General features: G+C 42.8%; 1 protein-coding gene across 1 annotated transcript in view; it reads right to left on the bottom strand.

Annotated features, from left to right (window-relative positions):
• plxna3 (plexin A3) overlaps positions 1–20,195 on the bottom strand; it is a 95,428-nt gene that overhangs the window by 19,511 nt on the left and 55,722 nt on the right. Inside the window, 7 exon segments of the mRNA XM_020614985.1 lie at positions 2,509–2,709; positions 6,448–6,562; positions 6,712–6,811; positions 7,001–7,157; positions 7,345–7,468; positions 9,815–9,915; positions 13,426–13,566. Coding sequence (XP_020470641.1) covers positions 2,509–2,709; positions 6,448–6,562; positions 6,712–6,811; positions 7,001–7,157; positions 7,345–7,468; positions 9,815–9,915; positions 13,426–13,566 — 939 coding nt within the window.

The raw sequence follows: 20,195 nt of genomic DNA, 5'->3' as shown, positions 1-20,195 counted from the left end.
AATGTCCTGGAAAAGCTGAACAGGTAGATACCAGAATGGCCTATATAGCTGAAACTATGCTGGACTTATAAAGTGCCAAAAAATAGACGAAGCTCCCAGAATAATCAGGAGAACATAGTGTGGATGCTTTGCAGCATCCACACAATAATACTGCTGCTGTTACTTGCACTGCTACTACTGCTCTTTGAGAAGAGCTGCTCACATGGTGTCAGAGGACATTAGCATGGCGCTGAACTTTGCTCCACAGCTATGGAAAGCCAAATGGGTCAGAATACATTAGTTTTCCACACTGCTTTCTACTGGGCTTAATATCATCAGGTGGCATTTAAAAATGTAATCTGCAAGCTGCACATGCCGTTTGTAACTCAAATCTAATCTAATCTAATTTATTTAAACACTTTAAAACCAACGGACTTCACATACACAAAAAATAAAACTGTAAACAAACTAACTCCTGACACACATCTGTGTGCACCAGCAAACTGGTGAAAATGTGACAAAACAAAGCAGCCTTTTTCTTTATTATGGTATTTTCCCATTCCCCTACTGACACAAAGGATCATGGGACATGGAGGAGGGAATTTCCATGAATAAAGTTAATACATTTTATGTCCCCACTTCTCACCACATTCACTGGTGTAGACAGACACACACTCATGCTTTTGTTGCTGTACAGGATGGTGTTTACATACACGCTGAGGAATAAATGGCAGTTGACAGCACGGGCCCCATACAGAGCGGCGTCCACCGAGCACAGTTTGCAACAGCATTTATAAACGCTACCTGGCGCTATGAAAACAGGCGTAAAGGCACACAATAAAACAGTATTATTTTTTTTTGTTTTATTGTTTTAACTTTTTATTCTCATTGTTATTTTCCATTCCTGTTGCCTTACTAACACACTGAGAGCCTCAGCACCGGAGTCAAACACCTTGCATGTTCAAAGATACTTGGCCATTAAAGATGAGTCTGAAAACACTCACTGTGACCCTTCAACTTTATATATGAAGAACTGTTGACTTTGACTAAACTGCTTTCTATATTCAATTGAAACCACTTTAAACTGTGGATCCTGTTTGGGTCTGCTGGAAACAAATACACACCCTGTGCTTTTATTCTCACGGCTGATTGGAGACTATGTGAAGCGTGTGGAGCCAGAAGAACACTAACACTGTGTGCAAGTGTTTTGGTGTGTGTGCTGCTAAATGGCCAGTTTCCTCTGGGAATAGTAACTTAATTAAACACAGAAACACTGACCATCTGTGTGTGTGTGTGTGTGTGTGTGTGTGTGTGTGTGTGTGCTGCTGCTGTCTGCGTGTAGCAGTGGTATGTCAGTGCAAAATATGTCTGTGCCTGTGTGAGGCGTCTTCGGGGCGGGCTCTCCGACAGGAAGACAGATGAAGGACAGGAAATGAACATGAGCAGACGGACAACAGTTGGTGTATTTGTGTGTGTGTGTGTTTTCTGAATGCAGCATGGTGGATGGTGAGTGTCGCTGCAGTAAAGGACACTAATCAATCTGTGTGTACTAGTAAGATTACACTCTGTGAGAACATCTCTGCACTGCAAGGACATGTCAACACTGTGAGGGTGCTGACTTGGTTTTAGGATTCAGGTTGAAGGCTTGGCGGCAGGCATGTAGCTGTCATGGTTCCTGTTAGGGCGAAGGGCTAGAAGATAGATGCATGTCAATGAAGGTCCTTACAACTGTAGAAAAACCAACACTGTAGTGTGTATCCGCATAATTGGATCCCAGACACATCAGTACGATCCACCTGACACCTGACCTCTGGAGGTCGCCGGGTCATCTCACACACACACAAGGTAGTGGGTTTGTGCAGACTAATGGCTTGACAAGACCCCCTGAAGATGGAGGGCGTCGAGGTACAACTCAGGACATTAATAATCTTAAAAGGATGAGAACACCGGCACCTTGGAGGGGGCTGGGCGTAAACGATAGAGAAAAATAAATCAATTAACTTAAACTGAACAGGAAAATGGGGGAAACAGTAAAAAGTAAAAAAGAGAAGGGGCAACAGAAAAACCCAGGTGTTAGCCCAGACCTTTAACAATACTTCATCGTCTGGGATAGTGCTAATATTAGCATGAAGCTAGTTTCTGCCTTCTGGCCATGTTTGATATGTCAGTGTGTGTTTATGTATTTATGGTATTTTACTGAATCCGCTATTTGTTATTTTATAAGTTGGTTATTTTGATTATTACACTGCAGTTTTCAGTACAACTATTGCTATTAGTACTAAAACTGGTACTACTACTATTACTGCTGATTCATCTACTACTGATACTACTTCTGCTACTATAAACACTGCTATTACTGTTCCTTGTACTAATACTGCTAATATGTACATTAGAAAAAGGAAGAACATAAGGTAAATTTCCTAAATAGTACATCATTTAACAATACTTGTTCTTACTGCTACCACACATAGAGTACCAGAGCTTGTCTAACGTGAGGAACAGTGCATGCTGGGTAGTGTAGTGACTCACCGAGGTGTTCTGGCACTGGATGCAGGAGGAGTTGAAGCGTACGGCAGGGATTCGTTGGACTTTGCCCTGGATGTTGAACACACACTCGTAGTTCTTCTGACCTGACTGAGGCTGGGGGAGGTTACGAGCTCGCAACGTAATTGGACGAACCATCCCAGCTGGGACCAGGATGTCAGAGGTGGGGAGGATCTGTGGACAGCCCTGCGGACAGAGGAGGAGGGGGGGAGGGAGATAATACACACTCAGAGTTAAAGGTGCGGCCTGTACCGTTACACCACATGAATCAGTACGTGGGCAGGTCACCGTCTGGTTTGTTCGTTTTCCAGCTGGGTTGAAAATGTCGGCATGTGGTCCAGACAAACAAACATCGAACCTTTAAATGTTTGTCAGAAATCTCTCTCTATGAATGACCTGTCAATCAGTTTATAAGTAATGACAGATTGTTTATTGCTGTTATATTTTAGATCGTCCACTAATAGCGGTAGAAATAATTAACAAGAAGTGGATCAGGAGCACAAGATGTGTCCAGTTCATTCCTGTCCAAGTTGCAGTGACACATGCTCCACATGCTTCTGTGTCACTGGGCCCACTGAGCATGCTCACTACGGCAGAGTCTGCTCACGTCCTATTGGCTCCCACGTGAGAGAGATAAAATAAAAGTAGTGTCTGGGTTTTTTTAGGCTTTCCAAATGATACTGGCCTGGGTGAGTTATGAGACACTGGGTTCCTGGGAACAGACATGGAGAAGGCCCCCACCCGCCTACAGTAGGAGCGACACCCCCAGACAAGTCTTTGTGGCTGTTCTGAGCCTCTTTTTAGTCGTGTTTCCTCAGTGTGGACAGTTTGCATCATCGTGTTGCTGGTGAAGTTAGAGAAGCGAGACACACTGCGTTCTGTACTGGGAACTGTCTCGCACTGAAAACACACCCTCGCACAGTAAGCTGTGCAGACAGGGACAAGCCTGTGTGGCTGGGCGTGTGCGTGTGGAAATTGACAGCTGGTGACAGGTCCGAGCTTTGGGACTTCCTGCTGGAAACACACACATGCTGACCGTGTCTCTGTGTTGGGTCAAACCTTTATTAACAAGCGTCATCATGGTAATTAATTGCCTTGTGACTGACAGGAAGACCATTAGCTCCACAGGAAGTAGACCAGAGCGTGGTGGGCGCCAGCCGAGGGTCCGTGCTGATGAGACTGTGAGACAGTGTGTGTGTACTTGGGTGGCTGTTCACTGTGAGGACCACTCTGAGCTGTACTTTCACAGGGCGGATTTAATCTGCTGGAGTACACCATCCTACCGAGGCCGTGCTTTGTCCCAGGGGCTGCTCCGTGAGCCGTGATTCGCCCTGCTGACACATTATTCACTGTCTGAAATGTCGGCTTCTCTTCTTCTCAGCACTTTAGTGACACTCTCAGCCACCTGGCTCCAGCTTGTGCGGTGCCACACAACAGGCCTTGTGTTTGCTTTGAATGCAGTCACATGGAACATTTCTACAGTTGTGCCTCAAACTCTGACTTTTTGTTGTGAAGCTGTCAGACGAGACCAGGGTGATGACTGAACCTCAGAGGCTGAAGAACAGTCCCCTTTTTATTTTGAGGTCATTATGTTTGTGCAATAATGGGGTGTCTGCTAAGGGGTTCAGGGTAGAATCAGGTTTGTTATATAGACCCTGTAATGAGGGGGTCAGACCTGAAACTGCTTCTCTACTACACAAACAACAAGTGGCCTCAATAAACAGCTGCTGGCTGTTTTGTTAGAACTAATTTTACTCAGAGATTCTGTTCCTCTCACTTACTTTCATCAGATTTAACCCTGAAATATACCGATGTACGTCGCCCTCTGTTTGTGCATGTTGGTTTTTAAGGTAGAAAAGATGGCAGACAATTGAAACTTCAGGAGTTTTGCTCTGAAAACAATGCACCACATTTCAGCAGCATCAGAATGGGCTGAAGTTCCTTAGCACTTGTAGTTTTACAGCTGCGGCTCCGTCTCTGTCTCTTCTCTTCTCTTCTTTCTGCTGACAGATTTCAGCTTGAGATGAACAGATAGTCAGAGCAGCTTCTCTTTATACTTGTCCATCTTTAACTCTTCCTTTTCCTCTCTCTCTCTCTCTCAGAAAATGATAATGAGGCTTTTAATTTGAAGGACACTTTAACCTGGCCGAACATAGGTTAAATAGAAAATAAACAGAAACTAATAAAATATCTCCTGAGGTTCTCTTCGTCTCTCTCCTAGTTTCTTCTGCTGCTTGCTCCCTCCTCCTCTCTCTCGTTAGTCAGCCTAATTGCCTGGTAATTAACATTAATCGCTTTGATTGGATGCTTTCATGTCAATTAAGTGGCTATTCATCTTCCATTAACCAATTAGCCAATCAGAGGTTGTTACTGTCACTCTGTAATGACACCAAGCACCAATCACATCAACGAGACGCCCAAACAACTCCATCCTAGCTCCCTGTCGTCTCTGCTAATGAGATAAGAGGTGTCACAATACAAACTGGGATCATTCTCAGTGCTGAAGCCTTTATAGAGCCGTAGGTGGACTACAGGAGCACACAACCCATCATCACACAGGGCTGGAGTCACCTGCTGAAGCCTTTCACCAGGTTACTTTTAAGGACCTTTTTCAATTTGAGACCTGTTCCACATCCATAATGACAAAACTGGACAAAGTATATGAGGAAACATCAGCAGATTGTTTTTCTTGAAAATGAATAAATCACATTTTTAGCGACAGTGTGTAAAGTCCATAGTCCAAACCGCTGATGAACCGATCTATGCTGTTACGTTAAGCTGTGTGTGAGTTGTTTAGGACCCAGTAAATATGCAGATTCGAACCCAGGTTAGACAAGAAAACGTATTTATATACTGCTCCGATAATGGAGAGCAGGTGTGCCTCGTCGCCTGGAATGCACCCTCACCTGTGGGGGGGCGGAGCTGCTACCTGTGCCTGCTACCGAGGTACATGGGGCGGCCCGAGTCACAGACGTAACATATGCAGCTGAATTTTAAACCTCCGATGTCCCAGTGCCCTTGAATGCACCAGCAACTCTTAAATATGGTGTGCTGTTTCTGCCCTTCACTGCTGACCTGAAGCTTTACTGCTGTTTACTGAACCATGTAATGACAGTGAGACAGAGCAGCTCTGACCTTCCTGCTCCTCACTCTCTGAGCAGCAGAAATGATGGAAACACTGGAAACAGCCTACAGTGACAGCTCCAAGCACAGACACACTGCAGCTGGCTGACATACCTCCACTTAACAAACTAACACAGACGAACAACAGATAAAAACAGACATGTCCTGAGCCGATCTGGCATAGTTTAATGGAGCTGTAGTGGCCAAAGTAAAGCAGATTCACTTTGACCTCATCTTCATGAAGATGTGCTGCGTCTCCCCTACAACAGCAGTGGTAAAGCAGTCGTCACCCATATTTTACAGCAGCAAGAGAAGAATGTCGGCTGTGTGGAGCTACTCTAAGTTAGGACACGACAGGTTGCAAATGGTTTCTCAGATACAGGACTTACAGACCCGTAGTGCTGAACGCAGTACTTTCCCCAGTTCTCCCAGTCTGTGGTACCAGCTATAATCATTCATTCTGTCAAGTACAGACTCACTTATGGGAGAAGAAACATCCCAGTGTGGTTTGCTACAAGGAATGCCAGAGTCCTGCACCGTGTAGCCCCCAAAAAGTGATGCATAACAGGTCAAACTCTGACTCTGACGTAAGCACCCAGTCCTCCAGCCCAGTCGACCTGTCCAGGTGCTGAGTCCCGACCCTGATACAACCCACAGGAGCATCTCCAACATTTGTCTGTTTGCTATCATGGCCCCTGTGGTTTTACTGAGGTAATGCGACTTTGTGTTGTCATGTTTTAACTATGTGCGCTGATTGTACGATTAACACTGACTGGCATGTTGGCTCCTGAGTGTCTGTACCTCCATGTTGCTGACTCGTCCCTCCTGGAAGGAGCAGTCCTGCAGGTTGTTGGTGCAGATGTGGCGATATTTACACCAGTGACACGGAAACACACTGCTGACACACGAAGTACACCTGAGAGCCAGAGAGAGGGGCATTAAGACCTGTTCCCATCAAAATCCCACAGCAGTTGAGGAAGGAGGAAGGAAACAAGGAGAGGACTGAAGGACAGAGGAAAGGAGATGAGGAAAGGCAAGAAGGATAGAGGAGAGGAGGAGACTTACGAGCTGAGCACGGAGCAGTTGTAGTAGATGAAGTCGGTGGTTATGAACTGAAGACCGGTCTCTGAGGAGCGAAGGCTGAGCTGAACCACACGCTTCTCTCCTGAAATCAGTCAACAATAACACAAGTCATCTGATCACGACAATCACTAACCACAAGTCATCTGATCAATTTGAGAACTGATTGATAATTGTTATATGACATATTAAAAACATCAGAGGCAGTGTGAAAGAAACCAAAACCAGGAGCAAAGACAGGCTAAAAGACTTTGCAGTGCAGTGTGTGTTGTACCGTAGTCATGTGTGTGTGCCGGCAGGTCTCTCAGTGACGGTGACAAACAGGTCACCTGACCTCGGGCCACCACCTCTCCAGGGGTTTCACTCAGGTCCTGAAATACACAGGAAACCCCTCCCGACAGCGCTGGGACATTCTGCACTCGAATGGTCAGCTGGAGACACACGGACAGTGTCCAAAAACCAACACACAACAAAGGTAAACAACAACAAAGGCCAAAGGTCCAACACGTCTCTGCACAAAACCTCGTTCATGGCCAGTTCAGATCCAGATTCAGGACGGAACCTGTTGACCAGGTGCAGGGTTGTGGATGTGTCGGGTCCCACAGGAAACAAACGTACCTGTGTTGCCAGCGAGGTGACGGACATATTGCTCGGCATAACGGAGATGTCGACACACTGTTCAAGGTGCGTGTTAAAGTGCTGAGGCTCCTCCCACTTGTCACATGCTTCCTGTCTGGAACACCTGGAGGGGTCAAAGGTCACCACAGGGTAAACACTGAACTCCTACACTTAATGACACACATTATTTTTTAATCAATAAAAGCATGAGTTTAGTTATTTATTAATAATCAATAAGCTGACTGCTTATCAAATTATTACATTATTTTGTATTGGTATTTTAATTTCCTATTTAATTCATGTATTTATTTTGAAAATTTATGTTTAATTAAATATGTTGTCATTTATTTTATAAGTTTACTACTTGTTTATGCTTTTTTAAGTTTTATGTTTATTTACTTGCAAATACTGATAAATTCTGATACAAATACAAAGTGTCTTCTTTCACTGTAGGACTTTAATGGTCCAAGACAAATATGTAAATAAAGAGAATAAAAATAAAAGGACAATAAGCTGACATACCAACTTTACTGATTACTGGTTGATTATTTTCTTGATTAGTTCATTATTTAGTTTAAAATATACTGATGGAAAATGTGTCTCTTGTTTTATCCAAGTAAACAAACACAGTCAGTTTACTGCCATGTAAATGCAGCAAAGCAGAAACGTCTTGCAACTGTTCTCAGATCCAGGAAGCTGCTGATATCTTATATCAGCTGGTAAACAAGGACTTTTACTTTGAAGGGATCGCTAATTGGTGATAATCCAAAGAGGAACTTCCTCCACCTACCTGGACGCTGAACATCAAAGAGTCAGCGGCGCCGACCGAGTGTGTGTGAAGCATTTATAGAACCAGTAATGATGCCTCATGGGAACACACACACACACACACTTCCTGTTTCTTCTTATCCTTTATTTATATTTGTCTATAATATCTTACCTCCCACTTCCTCTCCTCTGTTCCTGTTTTCTCTTTTTCTTTCACTCTATCCTCTACTTAGACCACATGGCCAGAAGTATGTGGACATCTGAACATACATGACAACCAGTGCCTTTACATGCAAACATGATACGGGAAGCGGTGGAATCAACTCCTCTTTTATCATAAGTAGGTACGTTTTGTTCATTTCAAATTAATTCAGCTTGTCTAGTTTTAATTCTTAGACTTCAGAACTTATAAACATGAGTTGGTCAGACTGAATAAACTGCTGAGAGATTAAATTTTTAGAGAAACAAAACTAGTAGACATCCCAGCATGCATTGCTGGAGGGTTAAACCTCTTGTTTTGGGTAGTTTTAAGGAACATTACTGATGAAAAGGTTCTTTGTGTTGGTAACACATATTTAGTTCTAGCTGTTTCTTTTCATAAAACAATGCACTGACAAGGTCACACTGACATGGTTCTTCCTGTCAAACTAGGACCTGACTCTTGAAAACACAAGGTACATCTCAATTCCCTTCATTGTATTCATGTTTCTCCTACTTGAATCTTTTCCTTGTGTCTTAGTGCCACTCATGTAGGATGCTTAGTTCTAGCTGTTTCTTTTCATAAAACAATGCACTGACAAGGTCACACTGACATGGTTCTTCCTGTCAAACTAGGACCTGACTCTTGAAAACACAAGGTACATCTCAATTCCCTTAATTGTATTCATGTTTCTCCTACTTGAATCTTTTCCTTGTGTCTTAGTGCCACTCATGTAGGATGCGAGGAGAGAGGAACCGAGGAAACATGTTTTAGAGACATGAGATGCCCTTTGTATAAAGTGTCCAATCACCAGCTGATTTCTGATAAAGGACCATGTCGGTCCAAAAAAGACTTCTGTGAAGGATGCACTCATGTGTCCCAGTGTCATGGCTCCTCAAGCAACTTCCTCGCTCCTCTGAGAATGAATAATAGTTCTGGGATGTCCTTCAAATGGCGGACCGGAACCACGTTTAGGTCAAGTAACAGATGATCAAATTGGGAACTGGGATTTAAAAAGATGGATGAGGTGACAGCTCCAAGAAGTGGAGCTACCACCCCCTGGTGGCTGGTTGCAGTATAGGTCATAAGCCCCGCCCCCTCCATGGTAGTGGACGGTACAAAAACCAAGTACAGTTTCCCAAAGGTGATTTCTGTCCTGTTAGGTAGATATTATCACTGATCTGTGATCATTTTTCTCTCTGGAGGTTTTGACTTTGATTGAGGAGATTCGACAGGTAGCTGACCAATCAGGGTGCACCATGACACCTGGAGAAATGGTTCTCATTTTCTTCCTTTTAAAAATTCTTGTCATATTTTAAACATGTTATACTTCATACAACAAACAGAGTCTTCTGTGTTTTCAGTGGTTTTAGTACAAAATTCACTGTTTTTATGAAGTTATCTCTATGTGTTTGGACAACAACCTGTTGTCGAGCTAACATTAGCCACATTAGCTGCCTGATGTCTGCTGACAGTCTGATGCTTCAAAGTAAAGCGTCTTACTTGCTGAAGAGGACACACCAGCCACAGTGAGGGTCTCCGGAGCCCAGACAGGCCGAGCAGCCGCTGTACTGCTCGCAGCTCTCCACCGGGAGTCTGCTGACCTGAAACACACATCATGTTCACATTCACTCTGACCTCCTGCTCGCACACAACATGGCAAGGTTACACAAATCCGCTTGGTGCAGATTTACAGCCAAACATGTTCCACGTGAGTGTGTGCTAGAGTGCAGATGAGGCTGTTTCTGCTTGTTCTCTATGGATTGACGAACATGTCCTTGTGGAAAAACACTCAGTAAGATGGAAAAATAACATCAAACAACAACATAATAAATATTAATAAATATCTCAGTGAGCAAAATATGGAACAAACTGCAGTTAATAAGTAGAGACCACAGGTGCAATGCTGCCGGAACGCACCGAAACCAAGGCCCGCCACCTTTTTCTCCTAGAGAGGAAAAAGAATCCGCCTATTTGCATAATCTGGTTGAAATTCATAACACTGCATTTTTGTGAGCACTTGAAGATCCAGTCATCAGTAACGTGTATGTCCTGCAAAATGGAACGCTCTACGCTGTGATGCACGCTCTGATGCAGAACTGGCCCCAGTGACTGTTTGTGTGTTCTGTCCACTCACACAGCGTGGACGGTTCACAGCGACACAGGTTAGTGTCGATGACAGAGTCCATTTACAAACGACAAGGGACAGAACCAAACTCAGATCATCCAGACTGACAACATAGAGCGTGACCTCCAGGAGGCGCCGTGCAGACAAACACCAGAGGTGACGATCAGTAGCATTTAGCCTATGGGATTTAAACAGGCTGGTTTACCTGTGAGTGACCAGCTGTAGGTCTGTACGACACAAACACACGCTGACCAGTCGCCGCCCCGTGCACAGCTGCTGGTTGACATGTGAACCAACATGAAGCAGAGCTTCTGGAGGCATTTGAGAAACAGGGGCTTGTGACAAATGGCTACTTACTGACACTGTGATTCTGCCGCACAAAACCAGCCCAACATTTGATCATGTGGGCACTTACAGCTGCCACTATAGGAAAAGTGTTCGACTTAACCGTGCACACGTCATGATGGTTAATTTGTTATCATCAAGGCAAATTTAATTTGATACTGTTTGGCATTGTTCCCACATTATTTATGTGTGTGTGGTATCTCAGTGTGTTTTCTGACAGTAACACAGCCCGAAGCCTGTGTGCAACACATTTGTCATGATTTTTCAGACAGTTAGTTACTGTGTGAGTGTGCGTGTCATTTACCCAGAAGTCAGTGCAGCAGGGAGACAGTGAACACAGCGAAACAGCGGACGCTTTGTCTCTGTCTCATTCGGACGTTCACGCGTGAATTCATTCATTGTCTCACACACACAGTGGTGTTTCCATCACTTCAGAGGACAGTACAGTGCCTTACGCTTCTGTCCTGGAGACGTACCCTCACAGTAATCAAACCTTTGTCTAACTACAATCTAACCTCACTGTGGCTCTAAACCAGGTCATCTCCCTAAAATGTAACAATACGCGTTATGGGACTTAATGAATAATGAACACCTGCTTTATTTGTTATCACCCCGTAGAGTGGCCTTTATCAGTAGGTACTCTGTGTCCGCACAACCACAGAAACACGTGTACAAACAGACACACGCTCGTAAATAACTGCAGCGCTGAAATACTGATTTACTGAGTGTGTGTGTGTGTGTGTGTGTGTGTGTGTGTCACATGCTGAACTTCTGTGGGAAATTTTCTGATCTACCATCCAAGTCTTTCCTCCGAACAGAACATCTGCTTTAGTAAAAATAATTAACTACATAATAAAGTAAACTAAACTAAAATAAAATACAACTCTTCTGGAAGTTTATGACTTGTGGGTTCTTAGTTCTTTTACATAAGTAAGTATACCACAGTAATACTGTGATAAGTAAAAGTCCTGTATTCCAAATGTTGCTTAGTAAAAGTACCTAAAGGACTTTAAGTATATATGCTGTATAATATTTCTGGATTATAATTATTGATGCTTCAGTGTTGCAGCTGGTGAAGGTGGAGCTGGTTTTTGTGACTCAGCTGATAACTTGTGAATTTCCCCCCTGGGATCAATAACCTATAACAACACAGCATCATTTATTTGCTGGTTATATTCACTATTATTAACCAAAAGCTGAAATATCACTAAGAACCAAAGCTATCAAATAAATGCAGTGGGGTAAAAGTATAAGGTAGCAGAAAATGTAAATACTTTGGTAAAGTACAAGTAACAGAATTTTGTACATAAGTAAATGATAGAGACAGTTTTAACTGGAAATGGTTTCTATAAAAAAAAAAGACAGCCCCTATAAAACCAGTGTGGACAGGAGGAAGGCTTGCCAGCACAGATACAGTAAATGTTTCTGTGCGGTAGATTTGGAAATAAACCCAAACTGATGCATTAAATGTGGTGAATTTCTAGAGATGGAAGTTTCTGATTGTAACACTGAGCCCCACAGAAAACCAGCTGAAGTCAAACAGCTGTTTGCTGACATCAGAATGTCTGAATCACCGACACAAAGATCTGAACATGTTTCTGTGTGAGTCGTCAGCTGCACAGGAACCGACAGTTGTTAAACTTCCTCTTGACTCTTATAATATGGGACACGCATATTCAGACACTGTGTTTCTGTGGTGCCAGCTGAGCCACATTCACAGTTTCCTGTCTGCAGATGGTAAAACAACAGAAGTCATATTCCAACACACAATGTGCACACGCACACACACGTACTTCTGTCTTTATGAGGACACTCACTGACATAAAGACCTCAACCCTAAAACTAAGTCTTAACCATCACGAAGGTGCTTCAGAAAGTGAGGACCGGATAAAATGTCCTCACTTTCCGAAAATGTCCTCACTATGTAGCAAAAAAAACAACTTGTTAGTACAAGAACACACACACACATCTGTGCAAATTCTCAGTCATCCAGGTCGTAGGCTCCACCAGGCTCCATCAGGCTCCATCAGGCTCCATCTGATGGATCCTGATGAGAGGTGAAACATCTTCTACCTAAAACTACGTCCAGATGCTTTCTTCTAACACACACAGTAAATCAGTATTTCGAAGTCACTGCAAAGATTTAGAAATGTGTGTGTGTGCGCTCTGTTTTTGTATTTTCTGTGAAGAAAGTCATTTTTGGCTTTTCCCGTTTTAGGGGTCACCACAGCGAATCGTCACACTGACGACCTGCATGTTGACATTTGGCACGTGTTGCCCTTCCTGACGCAGCCTGGATTCAAACCCGGAGCACCACGGTGAGAGCGCTGCGCCTTAACCACTAGCCCACCAGGGACGGCTTGTAGAGTATTTTCTGTAATTGTTTAAAAAAATCAAGTCTGAACTTCCATTGGAAATCTGGTTATTTAACAGCTGTAGGAAACATTCTCCTGAACACAACTGTACTTTGCTTTCTTTATTGGAAAACCTAATGCAAAACATCCATACAGAGATTAATTTACCTACCAAAAAAGTAGAGGTCAAGGACCTTGTGCTCAAACAAAAACAAAAACTAAGGGGCGTTCTGGGCAGCGTTCAACCAAATGTCCACCGCACCAAGCCAGTGTCTCTGTGCGTTTACCTGTCTGTCACTCAGCAGGTAGATGTACTGGTGGTCTGGACTGAACACCATGTCTCTCAGAATCGGCTTCCCTTCCACCACTGTCACCATCTCGTACAGCAAAGCATTCTGGGCCAGCGGCGGGATCCCGTCCACACGGATCTGAAACACACACAGGGAATGAAACATTAGCCTGATGCTAACGGAACACTTTGAAAACTGTCAGACATGAAATGCCTGCTGGTTAGCTAACATGCTAACAGCCCCATTAAATACAGTAGCGAATGCTAACCAGGCCACCAGACTCCCATTCCAAACCTGCCTGTTTGGTTCATTTTTTTATTAACAGTAAAAAACCAACCTGAGAATAAAAAGGTGAACACGTTTTTACAAACGAAACGGGTGTTGTGTGATATCGGCTAATCGTTCCTTGTATTTCAAATGTAAATGCTCTTAAATGTTATTGGAAAAACAACAAGAACATTATTCTATAATAATGTAAAACATGTTGCATTGCACTGTAAATACAACAGTTGGATAAATGCACAGTATTTGGTGATGGAACAGAGACGAGTAGAAGTGGAAAGTACAATGAAAAGAAAAGCCCTTACACCTGTACAACAGCACTGGACTAAATGTATTTCTCACCACTGCCTGTAATGAATCTGTGAATTGTGGCCTGAAGGTGGCGCTTTAACTAATCTGTGGCCTGATGCAATGAGATGAGAAACGAACAGATTCTTTCTTGGTGGAAGATGATGTTAATCTTCTATCTCAGAACATTTGATAAATACTTTATGTGCAGCAGCTGCAGGGATGTCTCACTCTGAACCCAAAGTGTCGGACCGTTTCTGATTAGCATAAAAACAGACGCCATTTCACAGACACGAGAGTGAGGACTGGGGATAGACTTTACCAGAGAGGAAGGAATCTGATGATGAGGATGATGATGGTGAGTGTGTGTCGTTAAATACAGCAGAAAGCTGATGATGATGAGACAAGCAGGATGTTGGAAAATGTGGAGTGACTAAAATAAGATTTCCCCAAATCTCCCCAAACCTCCTGCCTCCCTCCCTGTGTCTGACCCAGAAAAAACCACAGAGGAAGAGAAGGTCTAGAAAGGAGGATAGGCAGGAGGGAGGAAACAGATAAAGGAAGGAAAAAAGGAAGAATGACAGGAGGGAGCAAAATAGTCAGAAAAAGGGTAGAAGGAAAAGTAGTAAGGACCAGCGGTAGGAAGGAAGGGAAAAGGGAGGAAGGCAGCAAAGGTGTGGATATTTGTGGTGAGAACCATCAGCTGTAAAATGTTGATTTGTGCCAGTGAGCTAACACTAAAAAAGTTCAGCTTTTATTTGAAATATTAAAAAGTATGGGGCAGTACTCACAAGCTCAACTTCCCATGAACCCTTTTGTAAAAAAGTCAAATGTGTTAGCGTAGCTCCAGCAGAAGAGAACAACTCTAAGTCTGACTCTAAAGCCTGAACGGCTACATGGTTTTTCTTTCTTGGGGAAAATTCATGTCACACATGGAAAATTCAGCTGATGATATTTTTTCTGTTTCACTACATTAATTCTACAAACTACACCTTTAAATGTGCGGTTATAGCATAAATGTGTGCGTTTGGAGTCTGCTGCAGTGTCCTACTTTCACACCTCCTCCCTCACCCAGCTGTGTGTGTCCATGAAACAAGATTGTGTAACTGTGTGTGTGTAGCTCGTCAGCTCCAATTAAGCTCGACTGCCTAACGAGCAGACAGCTAATTAACACACCGACAACTCAGAACTACGAACTCCTCCTCCTCCATCGCTCGCTCGGCTTTCTTCAGCTTCTTTTTTGTAATCTTTTCTCCCTCTCTCCATCCTTCTCTCCTTTCTTCTACTCCTCCTGCCTTCCCTCCTTACTCCCCTCCCTCCTTCCATCCTTCCTTCCTCCTACCATGGATGCTGAATGAAAGTTGTGAACAGTACAGTAGTCAGGCTGTGACTGACAGCTTTTGTGGAAAAGGTCTCGTGTGACACAGGAAGTGACCTCTGACCTCCAGCTGGGTTACACAGACACACACACACACCCTGTGATGGACCATCTGCTGTCTGTTGTTTTGTGGGGCTCAGTTTCCAGTAGAAGTCCAGACTGTATAGAAATTGTGTTCAGTCACATAATTTCCACAGATCAACACACTTTCAACCATATGTCAGCGACACAGAGTCAAATGAAACCGGCCGGAGACCTGCTCGTGACCAGCAGCCATTTAAATCAGCACATTTCTAATGGAAGTTCTGGATGCAATTCCTTTAAGAAACCAAATAATCTCTTTACAGAGAAGGGCTGCACAATAAATCGTATTGAGAGTGTGATTCAGATCCCTGTGCGATCTGTCTCACGTGACAACGATTCTGCCGTGTTTGCGTTAGCAAGGAGGCGCCTTGCATCAAACCAAGTGCTCCCTTACAATGCCTTGATTCTTTCTGCTCTTCAGTCATGTTGCCCTCATGATGGCGTATAATGACTGATGGTCATTTTAACAACAACTCTGTGTCGGTGGTTTGGTCAGTATTTTGGAGTTTAACGTCCTGTGCTGGGGCGCAGGTGGTGAGCTCAGGTTATTCTTGTCACATGATCTCACAGTCAGAGTGTGTCCGTCAGCACACACACACACACACACAAGACTGCTTCAAGAAGAAAAGCTGAAAGCAAAATCCAAGTCAGAACTTCTATTGGAAATCTGCCAATTTAAGAATTCGGCAATTAAAGGTCAAAGGTCAAAGTGTGTCATATGCACAGTTAGGAAACAATGAAATTCTTACTTTCCACGTGAATGCCACATAATACAAGTGAAATATAAGTAGATGAGCAATAACACAAATCTAAGGCAACTCAAGGATGTTTGCGTATATTTTTAAAGCCAGGGCTCTAATTGTAGTAGCTGTGTCCATCCTTCCTTACAGCTTTACAACTGAGTTTCCAGTTTACTACATGACCTTTGACCCTTTGTGCTTATGTCACACAGTGAAATGTGTACTTTCACCTGACAGCTCAGTTGTGTTTTAATTTCCCCAAATCAGTGGTAAGAGGTCCCTGAGTCCAAGATGGCATCTTGTTGTTTTGACCAACCAACAGTCCAGAAACTCAAAACATTCAGTTAGCATCCATGTAGCATATATTCTCTCTTCATTATATTATATTCTTATTATACTACTTTCATTTGCTGCTTAAAGTGCCTTAGAGTTTGTGTTACTTATTCATCTACTTTATATTTCATTTGTATTTTGTGGCATTCATGTGGACGGCAAAGTAAGAATTTCATTGTACAGGGAAACGTGTTTCCTAACTGTGCATATAACGAATACACACTTTGACTTTAGAGATGGGAAAGAAAACAAAGAACAGGTTTTTGTGTAGTTTATTTTCATAATTTAGTCAGAACTTCCATTGGAAACCTGCTAAATGTAACTATGATAAGTTTTGTATCTGAGTGTGGGTGATGACCAGTCAGAGCCTGTTTCAGTTTGTGTTACTGCAGTGGTCTCTACATTTCAGAAAAGCAATCACACTTTTTCATTTCGCTGTTTATTCTGCTCAGCCATCAGTAGAAACCTGATATGAGGGCACACAGCGGCCTGCAGCCAGCTGCCGGAGATTCCGCTGTAAGGCAATATCTCCGACTGTGTGTGTGTGTTTGAAAGAAGTATTAAATGTGTGGTCCAGAGAGGTAAAGCTTCCAGTTCAACAGAGATAAACCAACTCTATTACTGATAGCACTGACAGTGTATATTATCAACCTTAAACACACACACACACACACACACCCACAGCTGCTAAGTACTATTATTACTCTGTTAACTGCAGCTGCACTAACTGTCAGCGGCGATTAACACACTGAAAAATGCCCTCAGACACATTACATGGCCCAAAGTACGAGGGGTGTGATAGTGTAATGTGGCTGTGACACCATGTGCTGTAACAGCCTCTGCTCTTCCGTTTTCACACTTTCCACCACATTGTGACAGGTTTCTTCTAGGACCACAATCTGCTGCTAATCTTACCAATTCATTCTCAACCCCAGTCAGAACCTCCACTGGAAATGTACTAATTTAAAGTACTAGCTCTGCAAGGAGCTCATTTCATCTGACTTGAAAACAGATTATAGAAAAAATAATCTAATGCAGAACACGTCTTAGAAATGAACTGATTTAACATGGACTTCTTCTTCGTCGCTTTTTGCTTGTTTATCAAATAAATAAATCCAATTCATTTCTTATCTACAGGGTTTATCAGTGTGATCAATAAACTACAGCAGAATCTGGAAATCTGTTTGTTCATTTAATTTCCTTCTAAAAGAAATCTAAAACAGAACCTTCAGTAACAGTCTTAAGATTTAAAACAGATCTTTCTTCTGTATAAAACATATTTTCCTTATTTACCAATAAATAAATCTCACATAATTTAATAAGATTGAACCAAATTTCTGTTGGAAATCTTTTTTCAAACTGATGTTTCATTATAGATGGGAATATTTGTTTATCCACCAATGTAATGGAGAACTCTGAAGATTTAACACTCATATCTCTTTCTTCTACACAAATCTTTCTTTTCATTTTAATTTCAGATTTTGGGGTTTTTGAAGGATTTTTTTGTAAAGATTTTGAACTTGGTGTTTTTCTAATGGAAGTCTTGTTCTGTCAGACACATTAGTGTCTGTTAGCAGACTCATTGAGCTCTCATTCAATCTGTCTGCCTCTCTCTTTCATTCACTAACACGTCAGAGCCTCCTGAAACTCAACACCACCGTGCACTTTCACTACAGCGCACACACACACACACGTTAGCATGCTGTGCTCAGGTTTCGTTCAGCTGCTGCTGCTTCTCTCCTGCAGACTCTCCTCTCAGAACGTGTTCTCACTAATGTGGACAAATTTGAAAATGATGTTTTCCTCAAGTTTCCCTTTGAAACTGAAGAACCCCGACAACAGACTTATTGAACATGTGCAGCTGACGCTGGAGTATTTTAAACATCTCAGCTGGAAACTCTGAACCGAGACTATGGCTTTTTGTTTAGATGGGCCTGTTAATTACTAGAAATTAGGGCACTGAAATAAATGTTTAGTCCACAAAATTAAAGTCAGAACATCCACTGAAGATCAGTCCATTTAACTCTCCTTAGTCCTTCTTTCTATGTTTTTTAATAAAACCAAATCCATTTGTCTTCTGTATTTATTAAGAAATCTATTGGAATTTTTTATTTTTAACATTCATTCTTTACCTTTCTTCTGTGAGAAGCTTATTATGGCCACCCATTTTTACAGTTTTTCATTATTACATCTTTTATATCTAAGAGAACGACATGATTAACTAGAGGACAATTTCTCTTCTCTCTTGATAGTAATTTTGTTTTTCTACAATTTAAAATGGGTAAAATCCTATTTCACTGTAGAGCTGTGGATGGTGCACTAATCTGTTCCCTGCTGTGTGTTCTGTCTCCATCTCATGTGCCTGGTTAGCAGGCAATGGTGGGCGACGGTGACAAAATCTACAGTCAAGACGAACAGTTTAGGAGCTTTCCAGCAGCCTTCAGTCTGTACAGGACGTCACAGAAACTGACGTCCTGTTAGGTCTGATGTCAGCTTTATAAACTGTCATCAAACTGAACAGTTCTGCTTCTCCTCAGGGTCCAAACAGCTGCTGGTTTAATGACGTCCCTCTATACGACAAGGAGAACATGCCGCCCTGTGTTGGTCTCCATACTGTTACTCACATACTGTGTCTGAACGTGTATCTGGGCCACGTTTCTCTTACAAAGCATCATCAGATCAGTTTGCTGCTGTATCTGAGCTGACCAGGCTCGATTTGATATGAAACTGCATCAATACATTCACAGCTGTTGTTGATCTGTCAGATATTTAGTCTGTGTCACCTCTGTACACATGTCAGAACAGTCACATTCTGCTCACCGCTGTGGAAACTACAGCAGGTAGAGCGGTTGTCTCCCAACCGGAGGGTTGGAGGTTCGAATCACAGTTTCTTGGCCAAGGTGCCCCCGATGGTTAGAGCCATCGGTGTGAGTTGGTGCCACAGATGGCTGCCTCGGTTCTGTACCGGAAACAAATTCCTTGTGTGTAACATACTTGGCCAAATAAAGTGATTATCCTTATCGTGTCCTGTACTGAGTGTGTTCAGCTTCTCTGATAAGCGTCACCATCAGCCACACTTTTACTCTATTAACACAACAAACCTTCATAGTTTCTATATAACGTCATGTTGTTGATCCAGCATCTAAACCAATCAGCTATTGGATCAGGTGAGAGCCAGGCATCTCCCATCATGCCCTGAGCTCTTGGAAAGGTATGCCTCGATGCCTACAGGTGGTTATGGACAAGTATAAATTAAACTCAACATAGCAGTGTCCATCGCAGAGATCCAGCTCTTCTAATAAATTATTAGCTGGCCAGCTAAGCTAAGGTTGGAGTGCTGAGGTCAGCGAGCTGTATGGACGTATAAGGACGTCTCAGCAAGTGGATAAAACTAATGTTAATTCTTAAACTCTGACGCTGAACACTGTTCCCTGAGTTCAGTCCAGGGAATATTGAAACAAGGTTTACAGCTGTTATCACCAGCATTTCTCATTTACCTCGCTTGTCATGTCGACTGCATCTGGATAACATGTCAATAAAAGGTGGTGAATATTAAACATAACCTGGAATTTAAAAAAAACAAAAACCTATGAGCTATGGTCATGAACTTTGGGTCATGACCGAAAGGGCAAGATCCCGGATACAGGCGGCCGAAATGAGCT

The sequence above is a fragment of the Monopterus albus genome, unplaced genomic scaffold (assembly GCF_001952655.1).
Source record: "Monopterus albus unplaced genomic scaffold, M_albus_1.0 scaffold155.1, whole genome shotgun sequence".
Taxonomy (NCBI): domain Eukaryota; kingdom Metazoa; phylum Chordata; class Actinopteri; order Synbranchiformes; family Synbranchidae; genus Monopterus; species Monopterus albus.
Note: the sequence above shows the minus strand (reverse complement) of the source record. Positions and strands in the feature narration are given on the sequence as shown.